The sequence below is a fragment of the Uloborus diversus genome, chromosome 2, assembly GCF_026930045.1.
Source record: "Uloborus diversus isolate 005 chromosome 2, Udiv.v.3.1, whole genome shotgun sequence".
Taxonomy (NCBI): Eukaryota; Metazoa; Arthropoda; class Arachnida; order Araneae; family Uloboridae; genus Uloborus; species Uloborus diversus.
The window spans coordinates 208,687,021-208,706,626 of record NC_072732.1 but is presented as its reverse complement, the minus strand read 5'-3'; the positions used below and the strand labels follow the sequence as shown (position 1 = coordinate 208,706,626).

At 34.3% G+C, this 19,606-nt stretch overlaps 1 protein-coding gene across 2 annotated transcripts; it reads left to right on the top strand.

Annotated features, from left to right (window-relative positions):
- The first annotated feature begins 483 nt into the window (after positions 1-483).
- On the top strand, positions 484-19,329 carry LOC129217653 (uncharacterized). Of its 2 annotated transcripts, none has more exons than XM_054851980.1 (5): positions 484-597; positions 5,668-5,876; positions 9,188-9,391; positions 13,480-13,672; positions 16,919-19,329. In XM_054851980.1, the coding sequence occupies exons 3-5, from the start codon at positions 9,198-9,200 to the stop codon at positions 17,777-17,779; spliced, it is 1,248 nt and encodes a 415-aa protein (XP_054707955.1). In that variant the 5' UTR covers positions 484-597; positions 5,668-5,876; positions 9,188-9,197; the 3' UTR covers positions 17,780-19,329. The 2 variants fall into 2 exon arrangements, with proteins under 2 accessions (XP_054707955.1, XP_054707954.1); XM_054851979.1 differs by having other exon boundaries at positions 13,480-13,678; positions 16,919-19,315.
- Positions 19,330-19,606: the final 277 nt, after the last annotated feature.

Below are 19,606 nucleotides of genomic sequence, written 5' to 3'. Positions count from 1 at the left end.
AAATTTGGCACAAAGTTAGTTTGTAGCATGGGGGTAAGCACCTCGAAGCAATTTTTCAAAAATTCGATGTGGTTCTTTTTCTATTCCAATTTTAAGAACAAAACTATCATAAGATGGGCGAGTAAATTACGAAATTATCATAACGTGGAACCGTAACATAATCACAAACCAATTGGCGAGATACGAAATTATCATATCGTGGAACCGTAACATGGGTACAAACCAATTGGCGAGAAAATTCACCATACATTGTTTGTAAATATACAGGCGAACCAAAAGAGCTTTTAAATTTTCTATTACGGGCAAAGCCGTGCGGGTACCACTAGTTTCAAATAAAACATGCATCAGCCATCTCCTGACTAATTATTGTCAGTTAGTACGCATCCGCGGCGAGGGAAAGTTTTTCGTTCGGCTTCTATCACGTGTTCGAGGTCAAGAGTCAACACGTGATAGCTTCGAAAAGGAACTGTCAACAGTTGTTACACCAATTTACAGCCTATCGCTGTCTAGAATCAGATATTGGGCAAGACGTGGATGCCCCTTAGTAACTGCGTTATCTGGTAAGCACAGTATTGTAGCTGGAGAATAGGAATTAAAGTAAGTGAAATTTTGTTTTCTATTTGTTCACATATTTTTGCATTCTGGTAGCATAATATTTGATAAAAATTGAAATTATGTATAACATCTACAGTAAAAGAATTATAATTATAATATCACTTATTACTAAAATATACTTCGTGACTTGTTTCAAAACCTTATCTCACAAGTATTTTTGCGTTCTTGCAGAGTTAGATTGGATAAAAATTAAAATTTTGTTTAACATCTACAGCAAAAGAATTGTTGTAATATCATTTATTGCTAAAATATATTCCGTTGCTTATAACAAAACCTTTTCTCTTCAGTTGTTTGCGTTTTTGTAGCGTTAGATTGATAAAAAATAGAAATTTTGCATAACATCTACAGCAAAAGAATTATAGTTATAACATCACTTATTACTAATATATATTCCGTGGGTTGTAACAAAACCTTGTTTCTCCAGTAGAAACAGATGAAACTCGATGATAGACAACTAAATCACATATTAAGGTGGCGCATCGCGTGGTAAAAGCGCTTTCGATAAAAACCTATTAAGGGATAAGAAAGAACTAGATTATCAGAATAGTTGTCAGAATTTCAAGTAGAAAAGGCTAGGTTTTCAAGTTAATGCTCATTTCTAAGAGTAATTGTTTTTCTTATTTATTAACACTTTTTTTTAGATAGAAACCTATTTCAGGGATAATTAAAAATTAAATTACCAAAATAGTTTCCTGAATGTTATGTAGTAAAGTAACATTTTTCAGCTTATGTCCATATAGTTGAAAAACTAAATGCCAGAATACAGAGATGCCCGCCGGGGGGGGGGGGGGGCATGGTGATGAAAGCGTCATTAAAATTTGGGAGGGGATATTTCTAACATTTTTTAGAGGTTCTTGCTCTGGGGGATCTTTTGCAATATTGGGGGGGGGGGTATGCCTTTGCCCTTAGAGGAGAGAGGATGTGGGAATTCCTGCAGAATAGTGGGTGCAACTTTTCATGAAAACTTGTTTGCTGTAAAACCTGATTTAAAAAGGTAATAAAGAACTAAATCATCAAAATAGTATTCTGAATATTATGTAGTGGAAGCAAGTTTTTCCAGTTTATGTCCATTAAAAAAATAATCAAAGAATTGAATGCCATATTATGTGCTGCATCTTGTTTTTTTTTCTTTTGTTTTTCAGATAAAAGCCAATTTAAGGGATAATAATGAACAGAATTATCAAAGTAGTATTATAAAATGGCGATTTTACAGTATTTCAGACACATGTAGAGTCTGCAATACGACACTATATATATATATATATATATATATATATATATATATATATATATATATATATATATATATATATATATTTTTTTTTTTTTTTTTTTTTTTTGCCATAACTATTTATAGTTTTACTGTTTGATTTGCAAATAAGTTTAATTTAAGTCTCCATGTTGGTAGGACAAACTCAAAACAAAATAATGTGCTAATCAAATAGTAAATTTTTTTAAAAAAGTCATGCTACGGACTCTACATAATTGTCTAAAATACCATGAAATGACCTGAATACTATGCAGCGAAAGCTAGTTTTGTTTCTCATCTTATTTCCGTTCATAAATAGAACTGGAAAACTAAATAACTGAATAAGGTGGCATATAATATTTTACAACAGTGTTTTTTAGATAAAAACCTTTTTAAGTGATGCTTAAGAACTTAGTTATATTAGTACCAGAAATAGTATGCAGTGAAAACTAGTTCTTTAATTTATGTCCGTTTACAACAATTACTGGGGGAAAAAACTATTAAGGTGCTATATCTTGTTTTTAACTGCACTTTTCTTTTACAAGATAAAACCTATTTAAAAACTCTAAGTTATCAGAATATATTCAAAATAATGTGTAGTGAAAGCTAGTTTTTCCTGTTTATGTCCATTTAAAATAATAATTGAAAAAAAAAAAAAAAAAAATCCCAGAACACTGTGTGAAACTACTTGTTAAAACGTGTTTGCTGTAAAACCCAGTTGAAGGATTAATTACGAACTAAATTATTATAACATCTACAAAAAAGTTTCTGAGATATTTGAAGAAACGCGTTTTTTAATTCTCACAAACATCAATAAAATTTGGAAATTAGAATTTCGGCGATTCTATCTGTTTATATCGAAATATTTTTTGGGTAGTAGCTTTCATTTTGATTTCGCATTCAAAATTTTGGTTAAAACAAATACTGTTAGATACTGCCATTTACCTGACTCTTGCACTAATAATTGTGATGCACTTTTGACTGGTAGCTGTGACTGCACAGTTTACTATTAAACGACACTTCATTACAGATTCGACATGATACGGAGTACATACATTAATGTGAAGTATATTTATTGCAAAGTGAAAAATATATTTCATTTTAAAACACAAATAAATACCGTGTAACACTTAACCAAATTTTTTCATAAATCTAGTAAATGTTATATATATATCGAATGCAATGACATACATCAACTTGCTTTAATATAAATGCAAGAACATTTACCTAACTACTCAGATCCACGAAATATTTGCTGATTTGAACAGTCATTGGTAAAACGGTTGAACGGTCGTAGGTTTTTAACTCCTTTTTGGAGTTTAAAACAAAATGTTTAGTTAGGTTTCGTGGAAAACCACAATCCTTTTCGTGAAGGCGACTGACTTGTGATCCTATGAAAATGTCCTTGAAATGCTGTCCTGTGTTAATGATGGCTCTCATCGGACTACTAAAAGTGCAGCAGCTTAGTATTAAATTGTGAAAAATATCGTCTGCGACAAAAGAAAACAATTGGAATAGAATCGTTCTCTTACGCGTTTATTTATCGTCTGCAAAAGTTTTGCTTCCGTTTCCTGGTATGTTTTCTTTTAAAACTGTAAATTAGCAAAAATCAATTTTGTTTTATTGTTTTTAGAACACGAATATGAAGCATCAGAGATTTTTTTTAAAAATCCCTTCGTTCTGTGAAGTTTCAAAACGTTTTTTTATTTTTATTTTTTTTATTTGACATTTAAAATAATTATTTTCCCTAAATAATAGTTCTCTTTAGAATGCCCCAAAGTTAACTTTTTGAAAGGCGGTAATTCCCAATTTACTAAATGACTTCTCAATTTTACCGAATTATAAAATACCGCCTGGCACGTATACCTAAATCCAGGGGCGTGCACAAGGGGGGCGAAGGGACACCTGTTGACCCAGGCCCGAACCTCAAAGGGGCTCCCTATTTTTTTTAATGATGGGTGAAATATAGGGGCAAACAATATGGAGGGGGCCCGTAAAAGTCATTTGTGACGGGCCCCAAAATTTCTATGCATACCCTGACTAAATTTAGTGAGAAGTGACAAGCATTATTAAAAAAAAAAAAAACAGTATTGTAATATTACACCTAAATTTGCCTAATAAAGGGTCAACGTAACCTCTCATCGGAGCACCCTTGCTTGCACTTTCAGCTACAAAGAAATCGCGAAAACGGTTGTGTCTTGGTGCAAGTTATAACAGTGATTCATTTATGTTCCATTCTTCGGACAACGGTTATGATCAGGTAAAGAGCAGTAAATATATGCTGCTGATTACCTGCACTATGAAAACCTGCACAAAACAGTGAAAGAAGCTTGGAATTTCTTGCTCTTCAAAACCTCCTAAAGACAGAATCAGGCTGTCTTCGTTACACCCAACTAATTAACTTAAACATATTTGGACTTGCCGCTAAGATATTTACAACCGAAAATGTCTTCGCAAATAAACACCAAATAAAGTTAAATTGATCTCTAAAAGAATTTAATACCTTGAATCTATTTATATAATAATATGTTTGTGTGTGTGTGTGGTGTATGTTTTTAATACAAATTCAGTTTTCGTCGGATCTTTGCCAAATGTGGCTCAAAAGCTAAGGAAATGTCATAGCGGGCGGGGAAGGAGGGTCTTCTTACGGAATTTTCCTTATGCAAATCTACAGTTTGCAGGGGATCTTTGGCAATCTTGTCTCAAAGGTCCTTAGACGTTCAGGAATTCACATATAGTTTTTTCCACCCCAATGGGGGTTGAGGGAGACACCCTTTTCTTTTTGGGGATTTTTTTCTAAAAATCCGTGACACAGATTGCTGACGCCTTTATGCAACTATGACTGAATTTGAGGAATTTATAAAAAATCAAAACAAAGATGTCAAAACTAATTTTGAGTCATCATTTTGTTCAATTATTTAAGCTACATTCTTAAACATGCGTCCCTCGACCCAATTTTTATTTTCGAGGTCGACCGTGCAACGCCGGTCAATGCAGATAGTAAATAATATAACTTCCCTCCCCATACATCCAATGAAGGAAGTTTCACGGCAAATAGATATTTGGTGATGAACTTTTTAGCTCCTAGAAAGGAGAAGGGAAAAAAATGATATTATTCCTTAATGTTGCCTAAAACTAGTATATTAAGGCAACTTTTCCTTTTCTGTGTCACCGCCATTGGCAAAAAATAAGCAAACAATTCACATTGTTACTGTTTTTCAAAAAATCATCGTTAAAAATCGGATTTTCAAATTGCCGCTCTGAAGCGCGGATGCTTCGCAGCGTTTAGCTAGTATTACTTAACGGAGAAGAAAGACACAGTTGAATTACATGAAATAACCCACCAACTCAGTCAATTCCAGCCGAGGACTGCAGTTTCGTGCTTATTAGCACTCATCAGCCCGGCATAGGAGTGGCTGAAATGCAGGCGGAAAACCTCTTCAGAAAGCCAAAATTCCAAACAAACTGGTAGCTAATACAGAATTAGCACTGACCAGACGAGTGACCGAAACAATGGTTCGGTTCAACTCGAATATAGAAGGCAAGGCAAGTATTTCTCTTCATTGGTCCGTAAATGGGCGGGAGCCAATGCTGGAAACTAGAGGAAATGTTACATTGGTGGACTTACTTCAGGCACTCGGGCTGATGAGTGCTAATAAGCACGAAACTGCAGTCCTCGGCTGGAATTGACTGAGCTGGTGGTGTATTTCATGTGTTTCTGCTATAGCCCTGACTATAGGGCGGTAACTTACTGAACACAGTTGAATTACTTAATTTAACATTGATAATTATTTTCTTTTCAGATTTACGATAAAATGGGGATGCACCGGTGGCTGATGGGCCCAGTCATCTGCTTAATTCTAGCAGTCGCATCAGCCAGACCGCCCGAGTGCAAGAAAGCTCCTCATTGGTCCGTAAATGGGCGGGAACCAATGCTGGAAACTAGAGGAAATGTTACATTGGTGGCCTTACTTCAGGCTTCTTGATATTTCTGTCTGCAGCAGGCATCAAAGTATGTGCAATTTAGAAATACCATCTACTCGTATATAGCTTTTTACATAACTCATAAATATGCGCAATAACGACTCATATATTGCTTGACTCATAACTCATAAATATGCGTAATAAAAGACTCATATATTGCTTAATCCATTTGCACGTGTGTAACATTTGCACTTATATTCGCACTTTATTCAATTAACGCAACTTTGGATTTTAATTGTGATACACTCAAAAAAAAAAAAAAAAAAAAAGAAAGGAGTGTATAACGTTATTTACTATCATAACGTAACGTTTTTAACTAGGCCGTGGTGGTTTGATCGGTAAGGCATCGGAATCTAGCCGGAGGGTCCCTGGTCCATCGTCTTCAATAAGGGTGACTGTGGGACGTTAAATGTGCTCATGGTTACAAAGACCTACGAGTAAAACTATATCTAAGTCAGGATGCTAAGCCGGGGGTTATTCGGTTTCTTGTTTGGGTTTAAATTGTCGAACTGTCCATAGATGGTTCTGCCATACATCGAGTGTTGTCTGAGCCAATCGGGCGTCCACCTAATTAAGTGCTCGAGTAAACGGAAGCCTTAAATCGAGTAGCGTCGTTACTCGAGCTTGGGTTCTCGAGTAGCATAAGTTACAGCAACGTTATTCAACATGTTATTTTATAGTGTAGTGTTTTATGCCTGTAGTTGGGGCAAACCTAACTTGGCAGCTTCGTAATGCTATAATTAGGATTTACCTTCAAAATGCAGCAAGGTTATTTTTGCCTAAACCAGGGCCGCGCCGTCCCTATGTGCAAGGTCGTGCTCCAAATGAAGGGAAAAAAAAACTCTAACCAAAAAAGTAAAATGGAGTTTTTCATTATTTCTTATGGCGGCGGTGAAATTATACTGCTTGTTGAAACAATTAATCCATCCCGCTGAGAATCTAAAAGGAAAAATTATTGACTTGTGTCTAAACATGCTGTTCAAAAAAGCAATCTTTTTACACTGAAAACAAGTGACTTTAATAATTGCATAGATTAGCATTTTCCTTAATGTGGAGCCGTAAATGCAATTGCGGTATATCCACAAGGTTGAGCATACGAGGCTCAAGAAATTTGCTATAATCCATTTTGGTCCTTGCTGCGAATATCTAGTATTATAATTTGTGAAATTATAGTCTTTTTGTGATTTTTCATTCGTTGTAATTCCACTGCTTCGAGTTATCATACATAAAAATATACGGTAAGCACATTTTCATAAAATTAAGATGTGCTTGATATTTATATATTGTATACATTTTAGTTCCGAATAGTAACGACTTGCATATAATTTTTCGATTCCCCCCCTCATTTCTTTAACTTGTGTAATAAATTAAAAATAAATAAATAAATAAATAAAGCTACTTTGTTGAGACTATATATTATTTGTTTTAGATATATAATCAATGCATCTGCCGTATTTTGGAATTTTTGATTTTACTGGAGGATTTCGGTTTCAGATTTGAAGGGGGAATATCCTCTACACTTCAATTTAGAAATATATTCAGTACTCTGTGTTCATGTTTTGACAAGCATAAAACATTGATTTTTTTTTAATTATTTTTTCAATTAGAGTTTAGAGAGATATTTAGAGCGGTGTTAACTTTGATATTTAAAATATTTTTTATTTTCCAAAAACGCATTAGCATGTCAAAGGTAAAGTTCGTCCAACCGGCACAACCTGAAAAAACCCGCCCGGTTTTTTTCGGGCAGGCATACTTGAAAAAACCCGCTATCTCAGTAAAATGGGTTTTCACAATTTTCTACATTTTGAAACATTTTCTTCAGAAACAAACTTTGTATTGATCAATGCAAAGTCCAGAAGTAGACATCTTGCTTTCTGGAAGGTATATTGATTATTAGAAATTTAAGCTACATAATAGCCGTTTCCCACTTTTTTAAAGTACTTATTTGGATAAAAAAAAAAACAATAATAATTTCAATCAAATTCCAAGACTTTTCGTTTCTTTTCTTTTCTTTTTAAATATGTTGGGGGGGGGGGATGCTTTGATTAACTGAAACTGGCAATCTCTTTTTTAAAAGCAGCTCAGTCAATGCAAGGCTTCCCAGAGAAAAAGTCAGATTTCAAAAGTCAATTTCTATTATCTTACCCTTACATCCGCCCTTAATTGAAATAACTTCAAGATATGCAGTAAAAGCGTACACTGTGTTCCAAAACTGGGAATTTAGATCGTTTTAATTTTGATGAATTAGATGCCCAACATTTTTTTTTTCCATATAACAATTGTATACAAGACCTCACCTCAGGTGTTAACCATATTTTGCCCAAACGTTAATGCATAAAGGCGCTCAAAGACATTTGCACGACGGCGCCGATCAGGCTTGTCGCGGCCCTGGACCCAACTGTGAGTTATTCATAATTACTCACTTATTAAGCTCACTTTTATTCTACTTTCGTAATGTTTACTAAAAACCATTGTCTATGTAACAACACTCTGCGTGTCAAGGCCAAATAACTTTCCCACTCTTCACCCTTTTCTATTCTGGTTGCAATGGTTACAAAACTATAAACTTTCTGCCCATTTTTTTGCCATTTGCTGCTGCTGCAAATGTTATGTGCTGCAGAAGTGACGTGGGGGAAAAGTTCACGGTGCCGTAACCATGACAACCAGAAGGGGAAAAGGGTGGAGCGGCGGAATATTATTTGGCCTTGATACGCTTATTCTCGCCACACAGAATACTTGAGAGTACAAATGTAACATTAAGATTCTTGTTTCGAGAATGATTTGAATATTATTTGCTAAAGGAATACTTCAAGGTAAACACTTGCACAAATTTAGTTACAATCCTGCAAATGGAGATAACTAGTTTTACCAGTATGGTTTTTACAAGTTTTTTCTATGATCTATTCTATCTGTTAACAGCATAAAAATATTTTTCTAGCACTTGTGCGACGCATGTATGATTTTTTTTCTCACGAGATACTTGCAAATTAATGATTTTCTATAAAATTGGAATAAAAATCTCGGAATTCTTTTTTTTTTAATGAAAGATAGCGTATGTTCTATTCCGCACACTTGGCAGTGTGTATACCATATTTTATGAGGTGCGGTTCTGCAGTTAAGGCGCAAACGAATTAAACAAACAAACACACTTTCGCATTTATAATATTAGTAACGATTACGTCATTGTGGTTCGATGCGGAATAAAATTTATCATACAATGCAGTAATAACCTAAAAATAGCCATTTTGTACTTATGTTAGTCTGGCTCTGAGGTACAGAATTAAAGAGACAGTTTTGATGTATTTTTCGCCACACTTACCGGAATTATTCCTTAAACAGGCTCGATGAAATGTTACAACGCTACCGTTCATACGGAATGAAGGATCTCTCAATGATGATCGTCAATTCCAAGTTGTCGCATTCTCGGGCTGAGATGTTGTTGCTGCAGGACAGAGTATCCTTCGAAGTGCACCAAGAAACTGAAGAAGAACCCGTTTGGGACACACTGGAGGGGGGAAAGGATGATATGTACATCTACGACAGGTAAGGCTAGCTTTAATTTAGCTTTTATTTACCTGAATAAGTTATGAAGGGGGGCCGTGGTAGCCTGATCGGAAAAGCATTGGACTTGGGACCCGAGGGTCTCGGGTTCGATCCTCACTGGTCAAAGACCCACCGTCGTCATTAATGGTGACTGGGCGACGTTAAATATGCTCGTGGTCACAATGTTCTCCAAGTGAAACGATAAATCTGGGGGTGCCAGACTAGGAAGTTATTTGGCTCCTGGCCTTGTTCTGAATTGTCTCTCGAACTGTCTATAGATGGCCCCACCATCTATTGTGTTGTCTTTGTACTGTCCTGGAAAAACAAAATCCTGGAAACATTGTGTATTAATAGAGGTATAAGCTTCCTTAGTGGAATAGCAGAAACCTCAATCTGTGTGTGTGAAAGAAAGAAAGTTGTGAAGTTATAAGAAATATCCGGAAAAAGATGCTAGAAATAAAAGTAAATAGTACATGAATGTTATTTTAGGTATATTTACCTATAATGGACCACTTGCTTTAAGCAATGAAAAAAAAAAGCGAATATGACTTTTTAAAAAAATGAAAAAGTAAATAAGTGGACGAAACATTTTTCTTCAAACGTACTAGAGAAATAAGTTTACTAGTCCGCTTTTATCTGAAGTAGGCAAGTGTTTCTGTTAAGCGCGTTAAGTAGTGTTGAGAACAGCATTTTCTTGTCAGTCTTGACGGAACTCAAAGGTTTTACTTCTAAACATTATTTTATAAAAATATTATTACAGTTTTAAATTAAACATTTAAAACGTATTATAAAAGCTATTAAATTAAACATTTAATTGCAAGTTAGTAATTTCTTATAAAGCATAACATGAGCATATTATAGTGCAGTGGAATTCAAATCATCCGAATCAATTAGGACTGCCTCCCGAACGATCAAAAATTCGGATAGTTGATCTTTTTTCCTAATAAAAGATTATTTAAAGTATCGGTTAAATGAATACCTCGCTTAATGTAATACATTTTCAATGTACAGAACCGCTGATGTCTGTTATTTTGATCCCGTTTAATGGAATATCTCGCTTATAATTTTTTGTGGAAAATTGGCTACTGCATTAAAATGAAAAAGGAACTTTGAAAGCTAGGTCTTTTATAGAGCGTTTTCAATATTCTTTGCTACTTCTTAGATTATTCTAGCCGCAGTAATCCCAGAATAGCTAACTTTTGAAAGTAAGTTCATTGGTTGGCATAGAGATTAAACTGCAGATTTCATGCTGTTTGAATTTTTTAGCAATTTGCTCCGAAATAATTTAACTTTAACACTTCATTCTTCATATGCATTTTGCGCCATATTAATAAATTATGATTTTTTAAATTTTTTCTTCAAGTCTCGAACCGTATCGAGTCGAATTCTTCTTCCTCGAAGTCATAATGCCGTTTTACTAATACTACTCCGTTATGAAATAATACTAATTTAAAATGGAAATATATTCGCTACAAAATAGGCAAACTGATTCATTTTTCACATTTGCAAAACACATATATAGTTGGGGCAAAGTTAACTTGGCAGCATTATGAAGGCTACGCAGATCCTAATCATACCATTAAAACGCTGCCAGGTCAGGTTTGCCCCAACTATAGTTCAATCTAGTTATCTTGAAATATGTATACACTCCTGTTTGTGAAAAATTACAACACCACAAAAGACTTACGCGAGTGAGCTGAAAATTGCAGGAAATGTAAAGGAGGGCATGATATGCAAATGATTAAAATTGCAGACTGGTAGCGCATGCTGAGCAGCGCCCTCTGAACGGCAGATTGAACTGAATATAAATAGAAGACGGTAGCAAGGCGTGTATGATTATCGGTGATTATATGCTAGAGTAAACGCTAACTGAATATTTACTATGACTCTTTGACGAAAGAAAGCGAAATTTGTGCAAATTTCGGAGTTTGAACGGGGCAGAATCGTCGGCCTTCGTGAAGCTTGATTGTCTTATCGTGCAGTAGCCGCTCGTGAGCAGCGTAACAGCAGCACAATCATGCGTGTTTGGAAGCAGTGAACGGATGAGGGTCGGACTGCTTGGAAATCCGGGAGTGGACCCCAAAATGTGACGTCAGTTCGCGATGGTGCGTATGGCGCTGACGGACCTCACAGCTTCTTCTAGACAATTGGCAGCACAGTGGTCGACAGTTACAGGTGTTTCATTGTGTGCTTCATCAATTCGGAGACGTCTGCTGCAGAATGGGCTTCGCGCAAAGATTCCTTTATGCAGGATTCCTCTCACGCAAAATCATCGCCTCCTGCGGCTACAATGGGTCAGTGTACATAGAAGCTGGCACGCTGATTGGAAGCAGGTCGTCTTTTCTGACGAATCCCGCTTCAATTTGTGTCACCATGATGGCCGAATTCGTGTCAGGCGCTATGCCGGTGAACAGCACATTCCCGAGTGCATTATCGAATGCCACAGTGGACGAACACCCAGAGTTATGGCCTGGAGTGCCATAGCATATCATGGACGATCACAATTGCTACGAATTGTGGGCAATTTGAACAGTACCCGATACATAAACGAAGTTTTACAGCCCCAAGCTCTTCCTATCCTGCAAGGATTGCTAGGGGCTGTATTCCAGCAGGATAATGCCCGTCCACATGTCGCCAGGACTGTTAAATCCTACCTTGATTCGCTGCAGGTACAGCTTCTTCCTTGGCCTGCATATTCCCCGGATATGTCACCGATTGACCATAGGTGGGATTTCGTTGGGCGGCGTCTCGCTCGTGATCCTCGTCCTGTTGCTTCGACAGACGAACTTTAGTTGCGCATACAAACAATATGGAATACTTTTCCCCAGGCAGATATTCAAACTTTGTTTCACTCCATGCCGAGTCGTGTAGCAATTCTTATTGCGGCGCGTGGTGGCCACACAAAACACTAATTTCTATCTTTTTTTGTTGTTTGTTTGGTTTGAAAATGTAATCATTTATTTGTACCATTTCCACTCAATTGTGTTTTTAATTTCATTGAACTATGATGTTTCCTTCATGGTGTTGCAATTTTCACAAACAGGAGTTTATATTTTAACTCTAGAAACCATTGTCAGGCGATTCTCGAAAAAATGTCCCGTGCGTAACGCTAAGTTTATTATTTTTTACAGCTAACCAAAGCCTTAAAATCATAATGCTCTTGGGGAATAATACATGCTTTAATATACTATCAAAGCATTACAGTTAATCACATATTTAATTAATAATTACTTGAATAAAATAAAAAACTCAGCGTTACGCACGGGACATTTTTTCGAGAATCGCCCACAGTAATTCGGATAGTCGGAAATCGGATAACTGGAGATGCACTGGGCTTAACATATTCGACTTACATATTTAAATGATACATTTTAGAAGGACTCATCGCTGTTACGTCGGACATTTAGTCAGTCCATAAACAGAGTATGTAAAAAGTGTGTATTTCTTTGCTTATTTTTAAACTAAGGTATTCGTAAAATGTTTTTTTTTTTTTTTGATACTGATGCATGAAGATTTGAACAATTATGAATAATTGAATTTTAGAGAAAAATCCTTAAAACGTTTGTAAGTGAAGTTGATTGTAAGTTTGTTCCCTTTCGTTGCGCATTAGGGATACATTTACCTGATATAATTAGAAAAAGCACCAAAAGGTAAAACCGTAAGTTAATTATGTAAATAACTGCTGTCAATACTGCTCTTTGAGTACAATAACATAAGTGGCAACAGACTAGAGATTTCAATGTTGGTCTTTAACTTGCCCATTAGGGATACATTTATTTTATATAATTGCAAAAAATATTAAAATTAAGCCGTAAGTTAACTACGTCATCAACACTACTCTCTGAGTCCAACAACATTAGGTTTAGGAAAATAACGTAGCTACATGAAAAGCAAATATTTTATTGCATTCATTTTCTTTTTTAGAAGAACACGCATTTTCCTTTTACATCCACTTTTCTTGTCTCGTATCGCTTCTTTTAAAACGTTTTTACTAGTTAAATCAGCCTTTTGCAGCAGTGTATTATTTTGTGCTTCTTTATTGAATCAATGATATTTACAGCAGTTACATTGCATTTTCTTAATTGCAGGTGTGGAAGATTGACATTCTACATACCTTTTCCACTGAGCATTATCAACGATGACACGCCTTTAATACACAGCGCTTTAATGGCGTCTTACTTCGTAAGTCCATGTGGGATCACGTGTGACGAAAGTAGCTCTTCCCAATCTGCTGGCAATACTGATTTGGAAACTACCACTCCTTTTCCTTTTACAGATATGGTAATGGTAAGACATGGATCATTATTGCGTATTATGAGTTTTACTCATTATTTTTTAAATTTTGTTTAAAAAACTGCATGTGAGTTATTTAGCTGTAATTTGATAACTCAGTTTTGACGCGTGGCATTTGGTGAGATCAAAAATATTTACCCACGTGGAAAGTAGAGGTGGGCAACATCGTTCTTTTTAATGATCCGTTCACCGAGGATCGTTCATTCTTTTGATCCGTTCATTCAACTCGTTCAATTTAAAAAGTTGCAGGTGATTTCTCTGCAATGACATATTCACGTACATTCGAAAAGTTTCATTAGATCAGTAATATTCTTTGAAAGAAAAATAACTGAAATGATCTAAAATTAAGAAAATATGCCTATGAAAAATGAATCAAAAACTTTATTCAGATTTAGATGCATAACTCAGCTATGGTTCATTTTGTAAGATATTTCTCAGTTTGCCGAATGGTGAGATATGTTTTCCATTCCAAAAATCGCCAAAAATCCATTTCAGCATGTCGAAAAATTAAGCTATTAAATTTTTCCAGCTGCATATACATATAGTATTGAGTAGACTATGAATAACGAAAAAAGTAACAACACATTTTTCAGTAGCTCAGCCGGAGTATCAGATAACCTAATTTAAAAAAACTCATATTATCATGTGATAGGGATGTTATGGAAGACAAAAGGATCGACGAAAAGTAATAAAATGTATTTTTAGAAATAATTTTGGCGACAAAAAGCGCGAGAAGGATTTTAGCACGTGCGTTGGACAGGGAGAGGAATGTCCAAACATTTTGTTGGTATCCCAAACAAATTACACGAAACATTACTAATGGATACATTTGAAATTCACAAATGAACTGCAACAATTTAAGAAAAATGAAGAAAAGGCAGAATGTAAAAAAGTTCGAATGAATACATTGCACTGCATTGAGAAAAAGGAAATTTGAGATTGATTGAGGGTTAATAATTTGAAAAGGAACGTAATTATTTTTTAAAATGCGATTTTATTACAGTGTATCAATAAAATGTTCCAAACCACTCACTATTCAAAAGAATGGTCGTTCATTTTTTGGGTGAACGAACGGATCCGTTCATTTTAAGGATTCGTTCTTTTTGACCCGTTCGTTCATGAACGACACATCCCAAGTGGAAAGAAAGACAGCTGTAAATGACGAAGAATCATGTTAACCAACAAAAAGTTTACTACTCACACATTCGTTTAGATTTTTTCAATGAACGATAACTTTGCACAACTAAACATATTTTAGTATATGTTAGGGCTGCAGAGTCGGAGTCCGAGACGTGAAATCGAAGTGGGACTGATTTTAGAGGAAAGGAGTTGGAGTCGAAGTCTTAGGAATTCCAAGAGCAAAGTTGGTGATTTTTCCTCCGAGTCTACACTTTTGCATGGATGCGGAGCTAGAGTCAGGGTCATATTGATTTTGGATGAAAGGAGTCTGAGTGCATTGAAGGATCTAAACTTCTAGGAATCGGAGTCGGTTATTTTCCCTCCGACACCGCAGACATTGTGCACATAAACTTTAAGTCATAGAAGGCTCAATACTGCTTTCTGCAAGCAAAAGATTTGTAAAACCCGTTTTCTACATTTTGCTTTCTAAAGCAAGCTAGCAACACTATACTTATATATTTTACTAGCATTCCCGTACCCGGCATTGCTCGAGTAGTGGAATTAACTGGCGATAACAGTGCTCGACTCATCTAGTTACGAAAATCCGCTATTACAATTACTTATTACCTATAATTTTTTCTAATTTTGGGAGGGTCCCGGGACCTCTGGACTCCTTATATATATACCCTTGTCCTTAACCTATTCTTTACTGTCATTAACGATCTTTTTAAAGTACTGATTTTCTTTGCAAACGCAGTCATCCACATTTTACTGTTATACTCCCGTTTAAGCAAGAACTTCTAACTTTCACGATGTGAAATAAAACTTAAATGCTTTATATATTTAATCTGTGATGATGTTCTTAAAAACTTCTTTTCCAGTTTTGAAAAAGTGAAAACAAAAGACAGAAACACTATTATTTGACTTGAGAAAAGCCTCGAAGAATCACGTGAGAAACAAAAACAATATCAAATTCAAAAATTCGCTATCGACTAAAAGTTGAGATGAAGTACTAAATAATGATTTGAATGGAGTAAAGCCTTAGAAAACGAGGGATTTAAATTTCAATTACAAATTTTAATTTCACTGAAATTAAGGGGTTTTAATTAATTTCTCCCGAACTAATTGATATTTCAAAAATTCCTTTCTTAGTGGATACTTTCGTAATCATGTGGGCATGCCTGTCAAATTTCAAGTCTGAGGCTTCAGCGATATTGCCTGTGCCTTGATATATATGTTATCTCAGGACATTGATTTTTATTACATAGATTGACGCAATTTCTTTTGAAACTCAACTGATTCGAAGCAACGTTTGAACATATACTGTTCGTAATTCATCTAAGCTTCTCGTTCTACATTGTAATATAATTATTTATAGACATTTTGTAATGCTACGGCATAATGTGGGATATAGAAGCATATACTGACATTTTAAAATATAGTTGTTAATACAGGAGCGTTTTAAACATTCAGAAATTTATTTTACTGATTCAAATTTGACACCTTTTATTTCAAAAAATCAATTTACATCATATTTCCAATACAATTTAAGGTACTCTAAGAAGCAGGAGAGCTTTGAACGTTCAAACCTTTATAATAATTCATTTTAAACGGTTTTTGCAACTATCGTTTTTTAATTTTTGGCGACTACATGATACTTTTTATGTCAACAGCTGCAATGACACTATCAAAATATGATTGGGACGTTTAAAAGTAGAGATTGTTTATCACGCTCACCCTAAAAGAATGTATTTGCACGATAGTTGGATATGCTTATTCTGGCATCAATCCTTTCACATTTAGGAAAATAAAAAAAAGATTGCTTTCCTTTTTCTGAAGTACACGCACATTAAAAGTTTTTTTTTTTTTTTTCAATGAATAAACATCGTATAATATTTTTTTTCCTTTAGATGATGGTGTTATTAATAATTTCATCAAATAAAATTATACATGTAAAAACAAGAAGCACGTATTTCATAATTTATGTTTTACTATTTCTGCATTTAATAAACCTGATTTATTTAAACATTTATTAAACATGATTTATGAAAGCTGTGTTTTCATTCTCTTGTTTTATTATTTTTTATCACGTATTTACATATTTTTCATTGACAGGTCAGAGAAAACGAGAATGATACAGAGTTGAGTCGAGAAAATGTTCATTTTTTTAACACGTCTGCCATGAACGAAACTTTTACGAATACTGATGGTAACGCAACAGATGCTTATGACTACTTAAACAGAACTGAAACTTTTAATTTATCTTTAAACGAATCAGATTATGAAGATAGCAACGATACAGAAACATCTGACTTTTATAATCTTATTCAAAGACTGTTTAGGAATGATATTGACTACACGACGACAGAAGTCTACATAAACAATAGCTCTCTTCCTACTGAAGAGAATGCTACGGATTATTTAACTAATAGTACTAATTTTAAGGAACAAGATATTGTGATAAACAAGACAGAAAAAACGCCAACTAACGATATTTTGTACCAACAACTAGAAGCGTCACAGGAAAAAGATGTCACGCCAAAGCCAAAGATGAAACTTCCAGGTCGCTGCGCCGAAGCGGATTTCGAGATCTGCAAGAGTTGGAGTAAGAAAAAGCTGCTGAAAGCCCAAAGGTGCTGTTCAGATACAATGCAAGGAAACTATATAAGTGAGGATGTCACTTGCAGAAACTTTGGAAAAAGGCGTTGCAAAAAGATAAGGTATCTTCTGAAATGCTGCATAAAGACAAACATCATGGAAGTAACAGAAGAGAAAACCACCTTCGATGTAAAAGAGGAGACGACGATGGTGGAAATAGAAGAGACAACCAAGGAAGCAACAACTGAAGAAACCACTATAGAAAATAATCATATGTGTTGTAAAGTTGTTGATAATGAGAAACGTTGTCATTTACATGGGCAATCGGGATGCGAAGAAGATGAATTACTAGAAAAAGGGACAGGTCAAAAAAAGTGACAGCAGCTTCCCTGACAAAGTTTGTCAGGGACCGACAAGGTTCAAGTCCTCAAGAATTCCTTTCATCCGGTATGATGACGATAGATGGACAGTGAATAAAAGTAAAATGACTGAGATACATTGAAACTACATAAATAATACAAAATCAGTTGTAAAATGAAACAAAGTATAATAGCTTTCAAACAAACGGTAGACTACTAGAATAGAAGAAGCCATTTTTACCGTCTGGGAACAAAAAAAGTATTTAATTTATGAATATGAAGCACACTTATAACATTCTCTTTTATTCTACAAAATGTTTCACTTTTTAACTTTTTTCATTTATGATTCTCAAAGCAAACTAATGAAAAATAACTTGTTTTGAGCATATTCTCACTTTTTTCAACAACTAGACGTAAGGCTGAAATACTTAAATGACTAAATTAATGTTTAAAAATTTACACAAACATATAAATGAACGAGCATATGCTTATTATTTATGTATCTCAACATTTTAAACACTTTGCTTCACTGCTGTTTATTTGAAATTTTGATTTAATACTGAGTGTGATGACAATGAAAAAAATCCTAACGGAACTTCATTGTCGGAAGTTACAGTATTAGCTTTAATCACGAAAGGAATAACATACGTTTCACTTATGAGTAATTATGTTAATTTGAACGATATCTAAAGTTTCAAAAAAAAAAAAGTAGTATACACATTTATTTATTAATCATTTAATTTTTTGTCTTATCTCTCTCAGTCGTGTCTTAACGCAGTTGTTTATGAGCAGCTGTAACATATTTTCATTCTTTAACCACTGTTTCATTACGGACATTATGATATAAAAGTAGTAAATCATGGATAGTTCTATGAATGAACAAGTCATCTCTAACGGTGAATACATTTGCGAAACAATCGTTGTTGATACCATTGAAAATTATTATAAACGTTACCTTTACCCAAACTTCTTAAAAGTGTTTTGTTAACACTCATGTCTAATCTATGGCTCAATTTTGGCACAACGAAATGTTCCAACATTAAAATGCTCAAGCATCTCAGTATTTTTTTTTTAAGTATATCTTTGGATTTCTGATTAAATTTTTTTGTTTTATGTTTACGCAAATGTTTAGTTCATGGGCATTGATTTTTTGGTGTCCTAGAAACCAATTCTGCAATAATCAACGCAAATATTTTTAACGTAAAATTATTATCATGTATGAAAACTCCAAATAAATCTTATTAAAGTGTTTGGAAGCTGGATGTTGCTGATATAATTTTCATTAAACTAATGCGTTGTTGTATGAATTGATTTGAATGCGAAAAAACTTAATAAATATTTATGAACGGAAATATTTAATAAGTTTTACTTGAAAAAAAAGATTCTGAAGATTTGTATCAAGAAAAGTGATTACTTATACAAGCATAAAGGACTACAATAACAGCCAAAAATATTTATTAGCAGATAAAGAAGAATTATTTTTAAAATAAAGTTTGCATTTGAGATAAATGTAAAAATGTATTATGTAATATACGAGTAAATTATTTTAAAAATAATAAAATGATTTTTCTTTTAAATGCTTATTTTTATTATTTTCTTACTAGAAAAGGCTTGCTCTTACAGAGAAGAACTTTAACAGTTTTGCTTCTTAGGGCTGAAATATGTTAATATATTTGCACTGCACACAACACGTGAATTACAAATAGAAAGCGATAAAATTATCTAGTGCAAAAAAAAAAAAAAGTATAAATGAGTAAAAAATAAATAAGTAGAGAAACTAGGAAAATACTCGCTTAACATATATATTCGTAACACATACACATTTTACTGCTGTTTATGCAAAGGC

Bases quoted from the DNA above. Each gene is read 5' to 3' on its own strand.
- LOC129217653 (XM_054851979.1), top strand. From the start codon at position 9,198: ATGTTACAACGCTACCGTTCATACGGAATGAAGGATCTCTCAATGATG. The intron at 9,392-13,479 runs GTAAGGCTAGCT...TCTTAATTGCAG, and splicing joins GATATGTACATCTACGACAG to GTGTGGAAGATTGACATTCT. The intron at 13,679-16,918 runs GTAAGACATGGA...TTTCATTGACAG, and splicing joins CTTTTACAGATATGGTAATG to GTCAGAGAAAACGAGAATGA.